The following is a 22,483-nucleotide window of genomic DNA, read 5'->3' as shown; positions in this document are numbered from 1 at the left end:
CTGTTGCTGCTGCCGAGGCAGCAGCAACAGCAGCCGCTGCTGTGGGAACACCAAAGGGGTGGGGGCACCTTTCCAGCCAGAAGTCACAAGCCCAGAAGAGGCAGAGATTACGGCTGATGTTTCCATGCGGGGGGCAGCAGCAACCGCAGCAGCAATAGCAGACCTTGTTGAGGCTGCCCAACACGGAGCGGCACAGGAAGGAAAATTAGTATCTTCTGCAGCGCTTGAGTTTCAGTACGGTGTTCATATACGTGTTACTGGGTGAGAAGTGTCTGTCCAGCCGCAGAAGCAACAAGGCAACATGACCAACCGCCCAACGACCGGGGAGAGTGGGCCGTTCAGGCTGGAGATAAAAGGCCTGGCAGACAGTAGCAGTCACTGAATTGGCACAAACTCGAGGCACTAGTCTTATTTCTCATTCACTTTTTCATTGGGAGCCCCTAGGTCCCCTAGGATCCCTCTGTGCTCACGCTCCGACGCGAGGCAGCCGCTAGGCAGCTGGCCTAGGGGTATAGGGCTTGTTCTATCTGTAGAAAAAATGCTGAAGTGTGTACAATTTCCAGACCAGTGGTGGCTACTTAGGATCTCTTCTTTAGGTTTTTTCGCTCAGGAAGCTATAGTCTGCCTTCATGAATTTCATTAGGCCTACTACACCTAGCTGCCGACGGACCGCTGCCTCTGTAGTGCCCTCCTTCCAGGATTATGGTAGCGTGTGGGCTTAGCTGCTACCATATAGTTTTAAGAACTGGTATTTAATGGAAGTGGTCTGGAAATAGGGCCTTATACGTCAAAAGGCTGTAATCTGCACGCTCCACAGTTTGTCGTAAGGGACTCCCGTGGCAATATGGATTATAGCTTTAGGCACTAATGCTACCTCTCTGCAACTCGATTCAAGCATCGCCTCAACACTGAGGGGAGCTTTCACTGGACATAGCATAGCCATAGAAAAGTGACCTGGGGTCGCTTTGCCCATTGGAGGCTTTCCTCTGGTATCAAGACTTGAGGAGACTCCAGAGTTTGGGTTTGGCGCTCTAGTGTATGTGAGTCCTGGCACTAAGGAAAGTCGTTCTCGAGCACTACTCTCTGTGAAGCTGTGATCTGTTTTTTTTGGTCGTTACAGGCGGCTTGCCTCTAGCTCCACTTGCATGGCCTCGAGGATACAGTTCAAGGATGCTGCCACTTCTGAGGACAAGGACGCATTAGAAAACCACCTTGGCCATTCCGGCTCCACACCGTGGCCCAACAACCGTACTTCGTAGAGCTAATCATTGGTTGTCATACATGCTAGTCGTTCTGCGAGACATAGGCTTTAATACTGGCAACCAAAGCGCATGAACAAGTATCGTCCACTCAACGCTTTTAGCTGTCAAAGAACAAGCAAATTCTTCTTCGAAACATGCCATCAGATGCCCCAAGGTGAAGCTCCTCGAAGGGCATACTGGAATAATTGCCGTTGACCAGCGTTGCTTATATGACATATGACGCTCACCAGGCGCGTACACTGTACTGCTAGTTGACAAAAAACAAGGTTGATTATAGCTTCAGGGTCTTGAAAAACCCCTGCTCTCTACCCAATAATGCCCATAGAACTTCCCCAACTTATCCAATATGCCTCAATTCTGCAGAGCAAAGCTGCATTTAGGGCTTTGGCCGGAGGAAGCTGGATCATTGAAACAGGATAATATGCCATTTAAGAGATATCATGGCTTCGAAACAGGCAGAGTTACTTGAAATGGAAAGCTCCTAATTATCATGAAATCTGGTAATCAGCGCGACTCACATTGACCTGATTCCAAGTGAGGATATTGCTGTTCTAAGCGAGAGCCCTAATTCGATGCATACTATGGGCTGAAATACTGAAAAGCATTCCTTCTTTGTACTACGACCACGATGGCACTAATTATACGTAACTCCACTTTTAACGCTCTACTCTTGTTCTTTGGTCTGAGACTGATAAAGTAATTTGAGCTCAATGCTGAGCACTTAAAGACCTACAAAAGGAAATGAAGGAAAATGGCCAGATCCTAAGACCTGATAGAGTAATAATGGAAGCGCATGTGATCGGACGCACTTTTATCAAACGGGAGTTCGAACTTGATAGTAAAGTGAGCACATCATGTATGGACATGCCCTGCTTTGATCAGCCCGTGGACAGTTGACAGTGTAGTCTTGGGCTTTTTATGACTCGGAGGAACCCTACAGCGAAGCACATTGACACCCTATCCAGGAGTTGCTCTGCGATTCGCTGCTTGGCTGTGTGGGGCCTGGCGGTTTACGGTACAAGTTCTGTGAGCACGACAGCAATCGCATTCGCCGCGTAACCGCACAAACGCAGCCAGTGCCAATTAAGTGGACGAGTCACTGGCTGAAGGCCTTGGTTGCCCACACGTCCTTATATGTAGGTTTATCTTGGTAAAGTAGTACCATGAGCAAGCTGGATCCAGATATTTAGGTGGATCCAACGCATTTCACTCCATGTAACTGCATCCATAGATCCTTATCACTTGGTCAGGAGATTCCCAAATAGATAACCGATTTATCTCATTGCTGACCACCTTTGCTGATTCACTGTCCTTTCACCCTCAATTTTATCGAGGATTTGGACCTGAACAAAGTCTATGATAAGCTGAGGGAAAGTAAGGCTCCGTACTATGGCTCCAGGCGCTAGTCACCTGAAACTATCTACTGTAGTCGGAGGTAAAGTCGGTTATTCCCTGAGTAGCAACAGCTCGGTACGACACATTTTCAAGATCCAGAATGCGAGTGAGAATTGCCAAGCAATTTCTAGTAAAATTTTCTAGATGTGCTGCTTGATGGGAAGTATTTTAAGTTGGCCTGCACTTTCGAAGTCTTTCAGCAATCATGCAGCTTGGTCCTACCGGATCCTTCGGGAGTTTCGTTACACAAGGGCGGATGTGCAGACTCTTCGGGACAAGTCTGGAAGCTGGACGTGTGATCTGTTTGTATTCAAATAAGGGCAGACGTGGAGCTTTGAGTTTCAAATAGGGAGACAGCCCGTTCTCATAACGAACCGCGTGAAAGGTCATAGTAGAGCTCAAATTTTGGTGGTTTAAAAGTGGATGAGTGACTAAGCGAACCATAAAAACTTAAACTAGACGAGTTACTTATGCCATGTGACGTAAAGGTGACACTAACTTCCAATCTCTCGCATGCAAGAAGCGGTAAGGGCCAAGGCAAAACTTCCGCATAGGCATAAATAAACGAAGCCTTTATTCACCTTCTTGCTGAAGGGGAGGCATGTATCCAGTCTACCTAAAGTTGCACAGAAACGATCTAATCCTCGTGTGGCAAAGCCGTGAGTTCCTAATATTGTGTGAATCCCAGTAGTGAACTTACTAACAGTGCTTTGATCAACTTAATGCAAAGCAGTATGGCATACGACATTTACGGTGAGGGCTCGGCATGTACCGTGGAAAAGTGGGTTTCTGCGAGCCACTCCACTACTATCTCAGAAAATAACGTCGAATTTTCCGAAGGCAACTTGCGGGACCTCATCTTCTCCGTGGTGGGCAGGTGTGCTTCTCATGAAACAAAACGTTATGATGCTCGATTCAAGGAAGAGATGCTTCCTCCGGTGATGGATTTGTATTAGGCTAAGCCGTAGCTGAGAGAAAGCTTGCCTTCACGTATTTTGCAAAGATCCATTATAAGCTTTCAGCTTGTATTAGACCTAGAATTCCTGAATATTATGCGACACGTAGAGTGCAGCGCATCATTTAAGATCTCCGCAGGCAGATACTTAACTCGTGAATACAAAAACTTGCATAGAAAGTAATTGAGTGTTTTTCAAAGTCTTATTTCTTCCTGCTTACGCTCATCAAAGCTTCTGACTTGGGTTAAAAAGGAGGCCTAGGGTTCGCGCAGCTGGATCTTCTAAGCACTCCAAGCAACCCCAGCCAGATACATATGGCATCTAGCACACGCGCATACACCATTGCGAGCTCTTTCATCTAGGAAACGGTATTCTTCGATAAGTACGGTAAATGAAGAGCCAAGAAAATTACTCAGCCGTTCACCAACCCATAGATGAATATATTTATTGCAGCAAAAAGTGCTCAAATGTGGATCAGTCTGCCGCACTCGAGCTTGTTGCGACCTGTATGGCACTCCGGGCACACGAACATCTGGAAGCATCATTGCACTAGAGTTCGTATCTTTTGACATTTATTTTATTCCCGAGTAGAAGGGCCTGCTGCTATAGAGCAGAGAGCCAGAACAGAAGGCCCCAGATACCCTGGTATTTAATACACCCTTGCAGCAACTGAGTTTGGGTTCTCTGACTGAAGCAGTCGGTTCAGGAGGGTCGGATAAGCAAATAGTAGCAAGAAAGCACTTTTGAAAAGGTGATGTTGCTTAAATTGCTCCAAGTTGCAGATGGCAGTGGGCCATGGAGAGCTCCTTTTGCCCGTTAAGACGAGCGAGCGTTCGTGCAGGAGTATCTCTTGACGAACAAATTATTTGGGGATCAACTTCTACTCGAGCAGATAAACCGAGTAAGATCTACAGACAAAGCATGAGCACAACTTTCGAAGGCTTTGAGAGAGCACAATTGCCCTACTCATCCAAAACAGGGAGAGCACTACAGATGAAGGCGGAAAAGGGACCCCAAAGATACCAGTAAAGTACTAAGGGAGCACACAGGTTATTTTCTGATAGAGTATGCGATCCCGACTAATTAAGAGCCTAGTGATATCGAGTTCCGCTTATTACTGGCTCATTACATCTCGTTTTGTACATTTGCTGCCGCGGCAGCCACTGCTGGAGACAGCAGCCGCAGCAGCACACACCCGCCCCCCAAATTGTGCTTGCCGTGGTGCTTTGTCCCCCTCTCTCCTACCGTAACTCACTTTGTTTTACTTTTACTTCATTTGGGGTCTGCAGCTGCTTTAGCTCGGGTGTACATACACCCGAACGTGTCTTGCCGCAGCAGACCTTCAACACGAGCACGTTCCGTGCTGCTCCTGTCTCGGGTTGCTGCTGCTGCGCCCCTCCCTTTTTGTCTCCTAGTTGTCTCGCCAATAACTAAGAGGGAGGTTTATAGCCTCCAGTCGTCTAGCAGATAAAGCCTCGCCCTAGAAGCACTATAAGCTCCACATCCCGATTCGTACGGGCAGGGTTGGAGTGCGTCTTGAAGGGGGAGGTGAAGATTGCTGCTGGCTTGCGTGTCTTTCTTGGAGAATCTAGCCCACTGTTGGGTCTGGAAAAAAACCCAGAACGCTTTCAAGATCTTCAACCATAAGTATCAAACCCTAAAACCTTTATTCCGCCTTTCCCTGGCTGCGCACCCCGTCAGAGGCTCCCTGCACGGGCCCACCGATCCTCCAGTTTCCTTGCGCCTTTCCCTTCACTGTTCTTCTTCCTTCGCTGTGTTTTCTAGCTTAATGCCATATAATCAGCAGAAGACAGGAGAAGCGGCTGCAGCAGCAGGAGCACCCCTGTGTTTTTTGTACATGCTCGGTGAAGCGGGGCAGAGACGGCAAAGGCGTACGGACGACCGATACCGGAGTACCCGCCCTGATATTCGCGAAGTTTGTACATGTAGTAGCTGTTTATCTAATTTACGAGCATCTTCTGCTGCATCAGTAGCAGCACATTATTGGTTCTTATTCATTGCAGTATCAAACAAGGAGCGTGAGCAGCAGCACCACCACCGTCCACAGTACAGCCGGGTGGCGCCCCTTTGCTTCCCTCTTGCATCTTTGACTCCGTGAAGCACCTGATATCTAATTGTAAGCATCTTTGCCGCCGTCTGTGGCAGCAGCTGCAGCGGCTGCAGCAAGCGCAGCAGCAGCAACAGCAGCGACTAGATCAGCAGCAAGTTGCTCTTCTGGAGGAACAGACGAGGGTGGATGGCTCATGCAAGTACCTGAGTGTACATAACAACACCCACATGGGCCTATACCATATATATGTATGTGTATATATATGTATAATAAGTCCAGACGGGTATTCTACAGCATTCTAGACGAGTACGCACAACCCCTTTATCTGTGTCGGATAGCAAAGTTACCATATATGTGCTGGATTAAGAGATTGCATGTACATGTATGCTCTTAGTTCAATTGCATCTGCCTTCAAACGAAAGGGAACAACTCGCGTACGGAGCTTTTTACACATCAACTAAGTGCGGCGGTGTACATACACTCGGAAATGCCCAAAGACGAAGCTGCGGCGGCAGCTCTTGCTGGAGGCACACCCCTCATCACCGGAAAATCCTGGGACGTTTTGTATCCTCCTCACCTCTTGGGTGAGGCGGTAAAGCAAATTCAGGGGTCTTCTGCGCAAGAGGACGACACAGCCGCATTAGCAACGACGGGGGAGAGCAGGGATCAGCAGGTGCAAGTGCACCTCCAGAATCAGCGGCACATGGTGCTGCTGCATACACCTCCCGCTCCTCCACCTACGCCGCTTACAGTAGAAGAGAAACTCGAGGGGCGGCACGCGGCTGATGAGGATGGTCCACTACCACCACCTCGGCAGCAGCAGCAGTTACCCCCGCTGCAGCCACTGCAGTTGCAACAGCTCAAGTTACAGCAATTGCGGCTCTTGCTGTCTTCCCCTTCTGAGAGGCATAGCCCCCAAGCTTCGCCACCACATCTTGTAAGTAAACATCAGCGGCAAGAGCAGTCCCAGCTCAAACCGAGTTGTTTTTTGTGCTAAGGATTTTTCGCTCTGAACGTCGGTGTGTATGTACAGGCGAAGTTGAACATCCATACTTGGGACTCTCCAGAGGCCTCTGCAGCAGCCTCTGCTGGTGCAATATCACCTGCATCAGCAATAGCAGCGGATGGCCCCTGCGCTCTGGCGTTTCTCTCCGGCTTGCCGCATGCCTATTCCCCTACATCACAGGGATCAACGGCAGCTCCACAGACACCTCAAGGTGAACTGGGCTTCGAGGCGGCAGCACTTGCTATAGCCACAGCAGCTTCCACGAAGGAAGGCACAAAAGCGACAGCTTACGTGCATGCAAATTCTCAGCAGGCAATGCCGTATCTACCGCCACAGCACGGCGCGGACTTTTTTTTGGAGGAGATGATTGGCGCAGAGCAGCAGCAGGGCGAGGCAGCAGCAGCAGCCGCTGGCGGCACAGCTTCCCGGAGGCTTCCAAAATGCCAGAGTGCCTTGGTGCAAGTGCCAAGTGCCGAGACACAGATTGACTTTTCTTCGAACTTGAGCACCAGCAACAGCAACGAGGATGCTTGTAGGTCAACAAGTCTACCGGATGAGGCCTTCGTGACTCGTTTGAGCTCCTCAGCAGAATCTGCGACCACGGCAGCCCTCGTAGTAGCAACTCCCGGTGTACGTACACCGGATGGACGCATGTGCTGGACAGAAGACGCCTTACTTAGCTCTTGCCTGGACAACAGTTTGTCTCTTAGCAGTAATTTGGGGGAGCCCACAAGTCTTGACGACTCCTTCTCGACTGTCGCGTCTGCTGCATCTGTGGCCGCGTCTGTTGCTAATAGCAGCAAGGAGTCTGCTGGAACGTCTCCTGGAGGGCTTGGCTGCAAGACAGAGTCACTCGCAACAGGGGCACCTGGAGTAGGAGGAGTTGGCTCGCTGTATGGAAAGGCTGCTGAGGGAACATCGGCTGCAGGAAGGCTTGATATGCTAGCAGACCTGCCTTTGCTAAATAGTCAGTCAGCCACCGTAGGAGCGCCAGAAGAAGAGACGGCGACGGCGCGTGCGCCTGCAGGAACGACGGTGAGGCTCCCCTTTTGGCCTTCAAGCGAACTGCAACAACATCAGCAACAGCAGCCATACCAAATGCCTTGCCCTATTGAGGTTCAGCTAGCGGCACCGTTCTCACCCTCGGCCATGACTGATGAACAGAGGCAACAGTGCCAGGATCTGCGACAGCAAGAGCGGATGACTTTTTACAGGGAGCTAGCGTCCCAGCAAAAACACCTGAAGCATCACCTACATTCTATGTCGCAGCAGCAGCTGGACCCCGTCAATAAGCAGCAACTACAACAGGTACAGCAGCAGCAGCAGCAGCAGCTACAGCAGCTGCTCTTGCTAGGGCAGCAGTTGGAACGAGAGAATGGCGGCGCTTGCTGCTCACAAAGTCCAGATGGCTCAATGATTCAGCAGCAACAACAGCAGCAACAGAAGGACTGTCTGTGCAAAGGCCTCAACGAGCCTCTCAAATTAGTTTCAGGTGGAGCTGGAGCTAAACGGATGTCGCTGTTACTACCACGCATTCCTCCATGCCTGCCACCCCTGGTGGGGGGCTGGGATCGAGCGTGGGATCGCTCCCATCTCACATCTCTGCTGATAACGCTGCCTCTGAATTTCCCCTTTGGCCGCATCCTTAAGTTTGGCTCTGGAGGTCCTGGGGCAGCGGCTGCACCTTTTGCTCCGACGAGCAATAACGGCGGCAACAACAACAGCAGCCAGAGCTTAGGAGTTAAAAAGAGTTATTATATCTTCTCGCCTTCCCTGCATCCAGCGGCCCACATGCTGTTCTCCCATGCTGGAGGCATCTGTGATACTTTCGCGGCGTCGCTACAGATGGAACTGGCGATCATTTATGTCCCCTCCATTTTAGTCCCACTTGTTGCTGCCGCTTTCAACACACTGGGAGAGGAGCTGCTGCCTCAACTGCAGCAGCCACTAAAACTTCGGTGCTGGGGCCTTCAGGAAAGAAATGCTCCAGGCAGATTCGGAGGAAAAGTTCTCACCGTCAGCTGCTCAGTTGAAGGGGTACGTGGATACACAACTTACTTAAACCTGAACTTAAGTGCGCTGATGTTTAGCCGGCGACGTATATGTGCTAGGTGTGGCAACTGCTGTTTGTATGCGCCGAGAGATTCCCCCTTGACTGTTTGCATAGCTCATACACGTGGCCTTTCTACCTGTCCTGGCTCTGCACCACAACCGACGTAGCAGCTCCTTTTCTAATGCTGTATGTATATACGACCTTTCAAGGGGCATCTTATTCATGGCTTTAAGACGTGCCAGTCCCCTCCAAGGTGATGTTATTTTTTAGTATATTTGCCGCCTCCTTGCCTTTGCCTGCCCCTCGCACGCGGTTTCGCAGTCCAGCACCTCCTGAAACCTATGTGTATCTACGCTCTTGTTGCCTCGGCTGATGCTCTAGATGCACCAGCGTGCATGCATTTAAGACACGACAGTCCCTCAATCATGTCCTGCGGTGCCTCAAGCCCCTGGGCCCTTAATGCCTCTGACGGAGTATCGAAGTTTTGAGCACTACTGAGAAAGGGCGTCTTTCCGTTTTCTTCTTGTGGCTCCGACGCTGGCCAGAGTGCCACCAGTTGTGTGTCTACACCCTTTTTTGCAGGAGGAGGAACGCAGGAAGTTCGAAAAGCTCCAAGCATTCTTGCGCAATCTTGAGACTTACGTCGAGGGACTCCTGAGATCGTACGGCCAGCAGCAGCAACAAGCGGACGGCAAGAGATCGAGAACGGGAGAAGGCGCAACTCCATCCAGCGGTAGTGCAACAGGCACATCCCAGGGAAAGACATCCTGCTGCAGGAGACAGAAGGGCACAGCACAACAGCAGGCTACACAGGGTCAGTGTATATGCCGCTTAGTTCTGCTCTTCGTGCCGCCTCTCACCGTAAAAAGCAGAATACTGTAGCAGCACAGGCGCTCCAACGGGGGCAAGACCCCTAAAGCCCCGCCTGACCTTCACTGCTACGATAGAATGCCTCAAAAGGTGTGGAGCTACTCGTGCGTCTGCGCGTCTCTCAGGGAAGAAGAACAACATATGGCGTTATTCTGTCGTGGGCACCCCCTCCACCTCGGACGCGACAGACCCCTCCAGCAGTAACAGTGGCAGCAGCAATAGTAGTGGCTGTCTGGATCTCACTATTCGCGCATTCGAGACCAGACCGCTGGATAGGCCAGTGAAAGACTTTGCTGGATGCGCTGTTGAGGGAATCTGCACCAGTGAGATCCGTCTCGTCACCACGAGGGCAATACACGGCATGACCTGCGAGGTACTCGACTGAACACACTTCCTTGAATGCTCCATCTCCCTACTGTAGACATGGGAGGCAGGCAATTTTCAAGAGCGAATGATTTTCCTGCAGGGAAACCCTCTTGCCCCTATTGGAATGCTAGGGGCGAGAGGACCCAAAACTGGGTCATAAAATTGTTTTAAATCATGCACACAAACACACATACACACATACACACAAACAAACACACACACACATACACACATACACAAACACATATACACACATACACACACATACACATACACACACACATACACATACACACATACACAAACACACACACACACATACACACATACACACACACACACATACACACATACACAAACACACACAAACACACATACACACAAACACACACACGCACATGCACACATACACACATACACACACATACACACATACACAAACACCGAAACATACACACATACAAACACGCATACACACAAACACACACACACATACACACATACACAAACACATACACACAGACACACACACACAAACACATACACACAGACACACACACACAAACACACACACACAAACACACACACACACAAACACACACACACATACACACACACATACACATACACTACTTTGCCCTCATCCACCCGCCGTGCTGGCTGTAGATCTGTCTTGCGGAAATTGCCGTGTGGCTGGCTGCCATTTGTGCAGATCGATCCCCGCTTCCGTCGCTACAGTATTGGCACAAGGCCTATTCTCCAGACACCCTCCGGAGTCCTCTGTCGCCACTGCATAGCCCCGCAGCTGCTTCCGGATGTTTGGGAGGCGCATCTCCGCAGCGGAGTCTCGTCTGCTCGAGACCAGCAAAAGAAGCTCACCGAAACGTGCGTTATTGCGCACATTGAGCGCAAGCCACTCGCAAAAAGAGCCTACCTTTTGGAGTCTCTTGGTCGCTTGGGCGTTCCACTGTGGGTGAACGGAGAACCGCGAACGCAGCCAGCAGTGGAGGCTGCCGAAGAGGATTCGGATTCTGTCGCTTCGGGTACAGCTGCTGCTGGAGGCGACCAGGAGGTTGCGAGCAACGCTCAGCTGGAGGCTGCGCAGCCGAAGACGGATGCCCGTCAGCAGGCTGTGCTGCAGCAGATGAGTTTGCTCGGTTTGGATCCGTCCTCCGAGTTGCAACATCAGCAACAGCAATCTCGGCTGTATGGCGACGGGCAGGATCCAAAGCAGAGCTCCCGGGCGATCCAGCAGCAATCGGCATCAAAAACCGTGCGCACAAGCAGACATCAGCAGAGGAAGGGGCAGCTGGCTCGAGTGGCGCAGCAGCAACTAGCGCAGCAACAAGTGGCGCAGCAGCAACTAGCGCAGCAACAAGTGGCGCAGCAGCAACTAGCGCAGCAACAAGTGGCGCAGCAGCAGCCCAAGATATCCTTACAGCTAGCCGCATCGACTGGATATCAGGGGCCAGTGGACGAGCGCGAGCTTTCCTTACGTACAGCTGCAGTCAACACAGCGTCTGCAGGAAACACTGAGGCAAGCTCCGTTCTCGACGCTACTGCTGTTTCTATGGGAGGACGTGCTCCTTCGCAGCAGCTGCAGAAGCAAAGACCCACAGCAAGGCCACAACTGCAGCAGCAAGATCAGCTGCTGCTTTTTTCTGGCACTTCGACAGCTGAGGAGCAGTTCCTATGTCCACAACAACAGCAGCTGCAAGGAAGTGAAGCAGGGACTGATTTGCTACATCTGGCTCAAGGAGTGTGGATGGATGTGCGCCCAGTGCACCACCAAACGCAACAACAGCAACAAACGCAGCACTTGCAAAACCTGCGAAAATTGCAACAGCATCAGCAGCAACGGCAGCAAATTCAAGGAGCTATGGAGGTGGAGGCTCTGGCTGCAGCAGGGTCTGGTGTATCACTGCCACCTGGCTACGACTGGCAACATCGCCACTTGACTCCTTTTGCACACAGTGTACCAGCATCAATGGTCCTTGAGTCTAGTGAGCCGCAGCAAGAGCACAGCGACCGGCAGCAGCTGCAGCAGCAGCATGAGCAGCAACGGCAGCAGCTGCAGCAGCAGCATGAGCCGCAACGGCAGCAGCCACCTCGAAGTGCTATTTACGGCGAGCATGGCTGCTTGCTTCCTGGCTTGGCCTCCTCAGCTCCACTGCCGGAGTTCAAGAGGAGATTGCCCCCCCCTCATCACCAGTCACAACATCTTTGGGCACCAGGTGCTCTGGTCGAGGCCTTGTCGCTACAGCAGGTGTGTTTCTCTTCAGCTGCACCAGTTTCAGCGCGTGTTCGTGCCGTGCCTTTCCCGTGTGTGTGTGCTGAGCGGCGGCTTTCCGAGTTTTTGGCACTGCCATTCGGGGAGAGACAACCTGGCTCGCATGCCGCTAAAGTACCAGCTATCTGCAATGTGCTGCAGGGAGATACACATGCGGTGTGGGGCCCGGAAGACATGCAAACTGCGCCTCAGCAGCAGTACCAGCAACTGAAACCACAAAATGCTCTGTTGCTTCAGCAGCAGCTTCAACTGGAGCAACAGCCAGCTAGATATCACCAGAGTATGCATAGGATTATGGGGGAGCATCAACAGCAGCTGCAGCAACAGCAGCTGCAGCAGCAGCAGCTGCAGCAACAGCACCTGCAGCAACAGCAGTACCAGCTGCGGCAGCAGCTGCAGCAGCAGAATGGGGCCAGGTTGCGTGGATCGACAGATCCCGTTAGCCTCTCTCCTTTGCGTGGTTGGGAGCACCAACAGTATCATCGTCCGATGCAGATCTCGAATTCTGAAATGCAGCAACAACAGTTTATGCGGCAGCGGCAACAGCATCAACAGCCACAGGAGCAGAGAAAACCACCACTGTTCTTGCCAGATGTGGCGCCTGAAGAGCTCTTTACAACGGGGGAGCAACAACAAGATGGCGGCATGCAAATGCAGCGCATGCAATGCCTGGCGATACTGAACTGAATGAGCTCGCAAGAGGAGCGATACCAACAGGGCTAATAGCACGACCGTAAGCACTGCACCAGTCCCGTCCAAAGAGCAGCTCTATAGCGGCTTTTTTCCAGTGGCCAACAGCATCGCGCAGTAGCCGCTGTACCGTGGAGGGACTTTGAAGCGAGCAAGCTCCGCTTCGTTTGCAATGACAGGAACCAACACAGAGGGCAAAGTGCATCAAGGCGGCAGCGATACGGCTGCTGCCTCCCCTAATCGCAATGGAGTAGGGAACAAGTGTGCGGACTACAAGAGTATCGGCACCTGGAAACAAAAGTAGCAGCATCAGCAGAGCTGTAAGGTCTCTTGATTAGGCCTAGGGAGAGAATCGCTACAACGTGCTTCTAGCAGGAGTTTGTGTGGGAGGAGTCAGACGAGGGCAGGAAAGACAGAGGCACAGCAAGGACAAGACTGAGAGGCGGGACCTCAAGTACTTGCCGTTGTGCCTCTCTGGTGTGTCCACCAGGGATTGCGCAGGGGATGCGATGACAGCAGCTGCTGCAGTATCAATAAGAGCTGCAGCATCAGGGAGTACCTGACAACCGCTAACGTATACGGGCTGGGATTGACTGTTTCCAGCGAATTTCTGCAGCCTGTTCGCCTTCTTGTAGGGCTTCATACATATTCTTTGGCTAGCTGTTTGGCTAGCTGGGGTCGGCTGGTCCTCTTTGGCCACTTGCGCTTCTGTGGCTTCTCGTGCACGTATCCAATGTTGCACATTGCATGCACGTAATATTACATGTAGCTGTAGCAGCTTTTGCATAATTGAGCATTTCTTTATAGTGTGAAGACTATTCGGCATCATCAGCAGTATCTGTTTACAACAGCAGCGGCTGTGTACTAGCAACAACACAGTGCTGTCCTACTAGTCCATAACTCAGCAATACACTCCTCTGCAGTAACTTGAAGGCGAAATTCACAGCGGGCTCTCGTACAGGAACGAGCAAAATCAGCAGCTGAGGTTTAGTGAGGGTTCCTATGGGCTTCCGACACCATTGGCTCTCTGCTCCTCAAAGACAACTGGGCTGTCCCGCACCGCTGCAGCGCCCTGCCTGCAGTGCCAAATTACCGGCGCCTCTTGGCAGCGCTGCTTGCTTTTGTTGTTCAAAGGTGCATGCAGCAACTCCGCCGTCAGTGGGTAGAACAGCATCCCCTATAGCATTAGCATCCGCAGCGACAGCAGCACCGTGGGGATATCAGGGGGAGATGATACGCTTAGTTGCTGCCTGTCTGATTGAAGAGAGCATGTTCGTTGGGCAGCCAGAGCCACGGGTACTCCACCACCATAAGGTGGTGCAGTGGTATTGCAAACCGACGTGGGCCTACCTCTTCCGTTTCTTTCATTTTCCTTTCTTGCACTCTAGACAGTAGGCGGACGAATGAGCCTAGTCAGTCTGTGTAGATTGTTGTCTTGGAGGCACAGGTAGATCAAAGAGGAGACACTTAGCCGCGAGTCTTCCGGAAAAAGGAAAAGCAGCGGTTGTGTAGAGGACGCAAGGCGGAGTGATATCTAGCGGCACACGCAGAACTTCAGATTAGGGAAAGAAATGTGAAAAAAGCAAGTTCATTTCTAGGGGATTACAAAAGCTGTAAATCCGCCAAAGCGAAAGAAGCGGTAAAATTGAAGGAATGGCCTCTACTGGCGAAGAACATGCATCTAAAACCGACGAAACAGGTAGGCTTACGAGGCGCAGCGACGGAGACATATCAACACCAAATTAGATATAACGGATAGCAGGAAAATGTGGGGAAATCAGAAAAGGAGAGTGCATGCAATACGATGGGTCGCATAAAAAGAGGAGAGCAAAGGGCACACGAGGCCTGCAGCGGCTGGGCTAGAGCAGATTAGCTACATACGGAACTATCCTGCACCACCTGTGCCCAGCAGTTAAAACTAAGTGGTTGTATACCAATCTTGTCACGGACGGTTACTGCAGAGTCTCAAATAGCCACTCCAAAGCCAACAAGCCCGGGACCAGTTTTTCCTTGAAAAGCACGGCTTCTCTGGTCAATTCTGCAGGAAACAGACACTACGCAGGACTGTACAGACAACGTCTGCCCCACAACTTGCTGGAAATTCTGGCATATAAACGACTATTGAAATCATACTGTTACACAAGCCATGCGCAGCAAAGTATTGCCATTAAGTATGACCTAAGCCTGCTCAACGTGCGAGGATAATGGAGTATCACTCTACTGATTGGCATTCGGAACCCTGCTTGGGCGCAGGACTATACTTCTGGTATTATGCAAATGAGTAACCTTTGCGCTATTGTCCAGCGGCCCTTTCAAATGCATTCAACATTGGATCGGAGGCGGGACGAAATTTGCAACACGTTGGGCGGACAAGGTGTGCAGCACCAGCTTTCACGCCTCTTGGACATACCTTCAGCGCTAAAAGGTTTTTTCCGCCATTTGACAATATCGGCTTACTGCAAAAATAATGAATTCGCTAATGTGGCAACTACGCGCACTTGTCGTCGTATAGCAAAACTCTAGGTGACTGAAGTGAATCCTTGGAACACCAAATTCGGTCCAGTGGAATCCAACATCCTACGAGGCGTGCACGCCTTAAAACATCTGGAAGAATCATTTAAAGGATGCACGTTCAAACATGGTTGACTGATCCATGCTGCATAGTGCCAATCGCTCCCCATTCATTGATTGATTTTCACGTGTTGCTCCACTGTCCCAGCACAGTCGCAGCGATGCATGCACATGCAGCCTGCATGGGAGGACCACCACTCGCTAAGAATATAATAATTGGACTCTTAGGTACGTGCAAGATATTCTAACGATCCCTATCCTTAGAATGAAGGACTAACAGGAGTAACAAATAGTGCTTGCGCAACTACTTTTGAGCTCTTCAGAGCTTTCTCTACACTCTGTTGCCGAGAGTTGGAGGGCCATGGTATGCTAAGTACCTGGTACCTGGGCAAATGTCAAGTCTGCGTTTGTAGCCAAGTTTATATGTTACGGATTTGTGACTCTTGGAGGTAGACCTACCTAAGTACATCTGAGGTACCTGGGAAAGGTACTGGGGCGTCGTAAGTGCACAGTAATACGGGGGGGAAAGGCTTACTTTACGTGGATTGCATATCAGTATACGCCACTGAATTAAAGAACATGTCGTTTTGAGAATATTCTGAAAATGCGACTTCACCAAAGGGCTTCATCGGTCTACTGCAAAACAAACTACCACGATGCACGGACGCGACCGTGTGCTTCACCATATACGGAGCAAATATAATCAAGCTTAACCTTTCCAGTTCAACGTAGTCAACAGGGCTACGAGCTTATACACATTGCCTCGGTAAACCGGGCAGCCCTGGTTCGTATCAAATAGTGAAACTTTTGAGAACCGCCTAATACTATGCAAGTTTACTTACTGGGGAAAACCGCTCACAACCAAGGCAGAAATTCGACGCATTATTTCATGATGCTGCGTTACGATTCATTTGGCTCAGCCTGTGTAATTACTTTAACTGCGGCAGAACTCTGATCCAAACTGTCGCGCGACTCTCCGTCATCAAGCGGGCGATCCCAAAGACCTTGAAATAGCTCAAGAAACTGAGATATTTGACACAGAAAACGCTATCAAGTGGTATTACCGCTATTCTGAGTCAGATGAATCCGTAAAACTACTACTAGCCAATACTTCCAAGATTTCAGTTCTGCGGATACTACAACACGTCAAGAAATCAGGGTCTACTCCTTCTACTGTAAAACCGGCCAATACATGACGGAAAGAAACGTGTAACAAAGGCCTTGGTCATGATTTTCGTGGGAACGATGGATAAAATCAAGGCCTCAAAAAGCTCACCATTCTTCTCCTTAACAACAAGGCATCCTCAGTGCTGTAGTTTGGTCTTCGGCCTTCCGCGATGCATAGCATGTTCTCCAAGCAAAAGACACCACAGGCACTCTGAAGTGCCTCCTACTCATAGCAACACCAGAAGGACTCGCCCCATGACAGGTAACTATGAACCAGCACATCAGGCGTAATGTCGACATTAAAAGGAACGACTACAGCTGGGAAAGACTGCTCGAAAAAGCCTTGATTCACCACATTGTTGGCCGGCCCATAAGCTTCTATCTGCAAAGGGAAACCTGGCTGCAGTCCAACACACGCAATCCTCAAGAGCAACCAAGGCACCCATGACCTCAGAGTATGACATCACGCGCTGTCAAACGACATGCTACAAAGCAGCAAGATCGGGCTGACCTCCGGGCCGTCTGCGGAGACTTTGTAGCCTTGGAAGGGGCCCTCTGAATATTTCACCACAAAGCGTGTAACACATGTGTAACACAGCATCACAAATGAACTCAATGTACGCTCAGCATTGGAAAAGCAACCTCATCCCTAGCCGCCCACCAGTGAAATTCTGAAGGAAACCAAAGAGCAAGTGGTCGCATACCAGACGGATCGTGCAGCTGTTCAGCAATATGCTGTAAGAAATTATATATTGGCTCGTAGTATTTTTTGTTGTGGGGTAAACTGTCTACAATGAATAGAGCCTGGTGCCTGAGTACAACACTCTGCGAAGGATAGTAATTATGACTAGTCGCACAAGTGTGCCTGACTCCGTCACTCATATCTGGACAGTAAATGTTGCCATTCCACCAAGGTATAAGGGTGCAGATACACTGAATATCGGCAGGTATTTAGCTCCTGAAGGCATCAGAAACTGGCCGATTCCCCGAAGAGTCCGAATTGCACATAAGTGGGACCCAAGGAGCTCAAATATGCGTGCAGCTACACTACAGCCACTACTCACTCGCGGTCGATGACGACAAGAAGGAAATGCCCAGTGGCCCTGGGATACTTATTTTCTTCGTGATTCCACAATGGTACTGGCATGGCGAACATCACCTTGGGGGCTTGTTGGCATTTCGTGATGAGTCCCTACAGATATGAACGAATGAGCACTTCTTCGAACTATGCAGAGAAGGGTGAGGAAGAGTGGATGACCACGAGCACCACGAAGTAACGTGAATAACGCCTCTGAGATGGGTAATCAGGAGTCTAGTGACAGCATATGGTGCACACTTGATTCATTAACTAACACACACGTAGAACACCCTTCTCTAAGACAGCTTACCTGCTCTAGTTCTGGAGCCTTCCTATCAGAGAAGTACAATGACCACTTTGAAGCGATTTCAACGGGGCTGATAAATGCTACAGGTTTTTGTCTGTACACAAGCAAAGCAGACGGAACTTGGCCCATTAAGCCACCTGCAAACCAATTGGCTGAAAGCCATACAAACAGTGTTCGCTAGCACTATAGGAGAGTCCAGGTGCTCATGAAGAAAACAGAAAGCCTCAGACGTGCAGTCACCCAAATTTCCCAGGAAGGCTTACAACTCCTGCTTGACACGCTTTTCAATGTGTTTCTGCAGCCAGTCGCACAGCAGACACGCCGATAGATGCAGACTCAAACTTCTGGGATAATGACAAGGAAGCCTTGAAAATAATCTCCCGCCTCAGGACAAGTCGACTACAGCCTTATCCTGTAAAGTGACCCTGTCATACCTTGACCATCTCGGTGTAAATATGCAGCACTGAAGCATCCAGATCCCGACCCGGGAGGAAATCTATTAGATGCGCCCTAATGCAAAAAGAATCACATGACCACAAACCCCAACACACCCTCAGTCGTTGCAGCAAGTGCAACCGTACTAGCGTTGTTGGCAGACAACCACGAGCTACAGAATATGCTCAGGGATTGTCCTGTGACTCGATATAATGCCTAGCGATAGTTGCGCACGCCGCGACAGGCGCGCGGTCAGCTGCGAAGCCACTGCATAAGCGGTGTAGCGTGCAAGTAGGCGCAGGCCACGGTCTTGGAGATTCTTCGAAATGTGCGCTTGAGCTTACCTGTAAAGGAGCGCGCCCCGTAGCTCGAGTATATCATCTGGATGGCCTGTCGTAAGTAGGTCTGAATACTCTGCGAGTTACGCGTATAGAGCACATACGAAAAACCTGACGTTCAAAAATACGGCCTTTCGAGCGGCGGTGCCCCGCAGGTGAGAGAAGAATGGCACAATAGCAGTGTACGTACGGTTGAACTCATCTACACCAACAACAAAGGGCCTGGAGAATTTTCGCGCCTTCAACAAGGAGATAAGTGCGGGCGCCTTCTGCAGATTGCACATGCAGCAGGTCAACGCAATCGTGCATCCATCATAAAGTCACGAGTAACCTTCCACCCAACGCTACCCACAAGTACTCCATGCAGCGGTCCCTGCAAGCATCAGGACCGCTGATGCATCAGAGAGGTCGGCAGCAGCCACGCCGCTGGTGTGCAGTTGTCCATACACCGAGAGGACAGTGAAGAGCCTATTATTACCTCAGCCGGGGGCTTGATTTCGGGTGCACGCGCTTTCGCTTCCTCCACTGGCGGTGATTGAGGTTTAACTGAGACAGCCGGTTCTGTAGGTCGAGGTGGAGTCTCCTTTGGTTGGGAAGGAGGCCTCTCGGGTAGGCCCCCGCGCGCACGGTCGCTATCCTTTTCAGGTTTGAATGTCTCCTCACTAGGAACTTTTTCGGGTCGGTCCCCACGTTGCACCCCATCTGCACGTCCATATGGAGGAGGCGCTCCTGCGGGTGCGCGCGCGGTTTCTGCCTTCTTTGCAAATTCTTCTTGAAGCTGCGTTGGCGTGAGGCGCTCTCGGCCCCCCTCTGTAGTTGAATATCCATATGCTTGCTGCTCAACACCTGCAACGTCTCCATACGAAACGGAAGCACGCGCATCACGAGAGGGAAGGTGCTTCCCCTGCAGTCGGCTTACCAACTGGCCATGAAAGTGGAAGTTCCTGCGGTCGAGAACAAACATCTGATAGCGTCCCCCGCCCCCACTGAAAATCCAGAGGAGATATTCGCTCTGAGGACAAACCCTCCGTCTGCAACATGGGACCTACAGCACTTGGTGGGGGGGTTACTCCGGCTTACGTGGCCTCCTTGGAGATCCAGGAACGTGAAGTGGGTCGCCCCAACTCGACTTCGGCGCAAGCTCCTCTAAACGCGCAGTGCGGAACAGAATGTTATGCAAAATATGAGGCTGAACAACCCAAGGAGCCGACGGCGGTACCCCTGGTGTGCAAAGAATCGAACCCCTGGGCCTGTAAGACAAATGGCTGTGTACTTTACAGCAGCCTTGAGTGCTGTTCACACACCGCTTCAAAAGCTCGACACGCTATTATATGTCATTACGCACCATAGAAACTTCTTGTTCCTCGACTAACGCGTCGCACTAGCTCCGGGATACCGCCTTGTCTCGAGCTGGCCAGTAATGCAAGAGCTGCAAGTGCAGCAATGACGCCTATGTGCTTGGTCCACGACCCTCTTAAACTATCCTGCTCCCGCTTCCGCCGGCGGGTGCTGGATGACGCGCTCTGACTTGTATCTGGGTAGGACACGACCACCATATTGTACCGATCATCAACTCCTGTTGCATTGTCAAAGCCGAGGGGAAAACTGTCCTGAAACCCAACGGGAGTGCCAGCATCCGTTCTGGCACCATCCTCAGGCGTTCCTGTCTTGACGCTGAAACCGCCATGCTCTGGGGAACTCCCGTGGCGCACCATTGTTGCAACACTCGCAACGCGCACTAGGCACACTAAACGCTGTGTAGGTGACGGGAGAGATAAATCCACCAAAAAACCGTTGGTTGCAGAGGCGCTAGAAGCCCTTTGCAATTAAAAAACAGAATCAGATACCTCAACGGCTTAAATATTGTGCTGGTAGCTTTTTCAAAGCTGCAGCACTGGGGAGCTCCAATGGACGTAAACTGGTCTTCTTGCTGGCCAAACACTTTTTGGTCAGTCGTTCCTGAGGCTGCACTTCAAAACCCCTAGTCTTAAACGGCTTTTATCTGCTGAACGGTGGGCCGCAACTGCTTCTTGGCCGGTAAGCCAGAGTCTAGATTCCCGCCAACAGTCAGCCACCTCAACAGCACAAGCTGCAGCAGACATCTGGTACGTTTGAAAGGCAGTTGACATTTGGAGAAACTCAAGTTTAAGAACCGACCTCCGAGGAATAAAAGGCTGGGGATTAGGTTCTGCCCTGGGGCTGGGATGAAAGTCACTTGCATAGCGATGCCCCCGTGTCCTTCACTTGCCGGAGGAGCACCTAGGACTCACCCGGGGAGCGAGAAACCGACAAACCCTGTAGGATAGCTGGGATTGTTATTCACGTTAGACTAAATAGAGATTTTTCCTTCTAGTTTTAACTATTTGCACTAATAAGCTTTTGTATGGCAGTACAACTGGCAGATCTAACGCTTCTATCTGCAACACGCCGCTCAACTAGGCAGAAAGCGTTCTTTTCCAGAGACGCGATACCAAATAGCAGGCTGCAGTAGCTGACCACTTCGCTACGTGTACCGCGGAGACGCAGCCAAGGCTCGTAGCACTTCCATCAAGGAAAGCTTCCATAACTGAATAGGTGAGTAAGGATATAAAACGCAGTAGAGTTGTAGAGTCCAATGGATGGGGCTACGCAGATGTTCTGTGGGTGTTACTCTGTGTTGATCAAATCTACAAAAATTATACTAATTTTGAACTTCGTGCAACACGTTTATTGGTATATATTAATGCGGCAAGTCTAACGATGCAGAGTTCTATTCTGTTGCCCAGTGTTCCCAGTTTTTTGAGCACGCCAAGCTAAGCCCCACCAGATTGGTAGTTCATGCAGTTGCAACATTTGATCAAGTATCGATTGCTTGCTTCGAATGGCAACATGCTTTTTTGCAGCAGCAACGGCGGATTGTCAGTACATAACGTTGCTTCACCTGGGTGAGCACTTATTCTAGTGCCTCTATGTATCTCCATCCGAGGTCTCTGTAGTGCTTCCTCCTTACCCTGCTGGAGACCCTCGGAATCCCCCACATGAGAGAGCGAAACAGCTAGGGTGCGCCTTGCAGTGCCCTCTAGGTACTCGGAGCATTCACAAGTAGCTGCCCATTGCATGTGATGCACAAGCTTGCAACATCACCTCGTCCGGCGTCTAGCCAACAGTACTCTTGGGTAAATAAGGTATAACAGACAAGCCATATAATCTATCTCTCACTACTGCCTAGGCAAATGTAACAAGTAGAGTAGAAAGTCTTTTTCGTGCAAACTAGCCCGCTACATCTTCTCTCCATCCGAGAAAACATGCAACCTCATGCTCCTTACCTGTACATCAAATCTCTGGGTGCAGGACAGCGGAAGGCTTTCCTCTCTGTCGCTAATCCCCATGCAGGCAGAAACGGGAAAACAGTACAAATGAGCAGATCACGTGCGTGCAATCAACTGCATAAAATTACCGGAAAGCAACACACACACACACACACACACACACACACACACACACCACCACAAAAACAAACACACAAACACAAACACACACACAAACCCAAGCTCCACAACAAAGAAGCAGACAACAAAACAAACAACCAGGCAGAAAGAACGGAAGAGCAACACTAGAACACCAAAAAAAACGGAGAGCAGAAGCTAGT

General features: G+C 50.6%; 1 protein-coding gene across 1 annotated transcript; it reads left to right on the top strand.

Moving 5' to 3' along the window:
* Window positions 1-6,171: 6,171 nt before the first annotated feature.
* LOC34622402 lies at window positions 6,172-11,321 on the top strand (the record flags this gene model as incomplete). The annotated part of the gene is made up of 6 exons (XM_026335520.1): window positions 6,172-6,621; window positions 6,787-7,083; window positions 7,138-8,727; window positions 9,326-9,557; window positions 9,739-9,986; window positions 10,692-11,321. Coding segments are annotated over exons 1-6 (3,447 nt in total), but the record flags the coding sequence as incomplete, so codon positions are not given.
* Window positions 11,322-22,483: the final 11,162 nt, after the last annotated feature.

Source organism: Cyclospora cayetanensis, unplaced genomic scaffold, assembly GCF_002999335.1.
Source record: "Cyclospora cayetanensis isolate NF1_C8 unplaced genomic scaffold, CcayRef3 CcayRef3_contig_71, whole genome shotgun sequence".
Lineage (NCBI taxonomy): Eukaryota > Apicomplexa > Conoidasida > Eucoccidiorida > Eimeriidae > Cyclospora > Cyclospora cayetanensis.
This window is presented reverse-complemented; position numbering and strand designations above follow the sequence as displayed.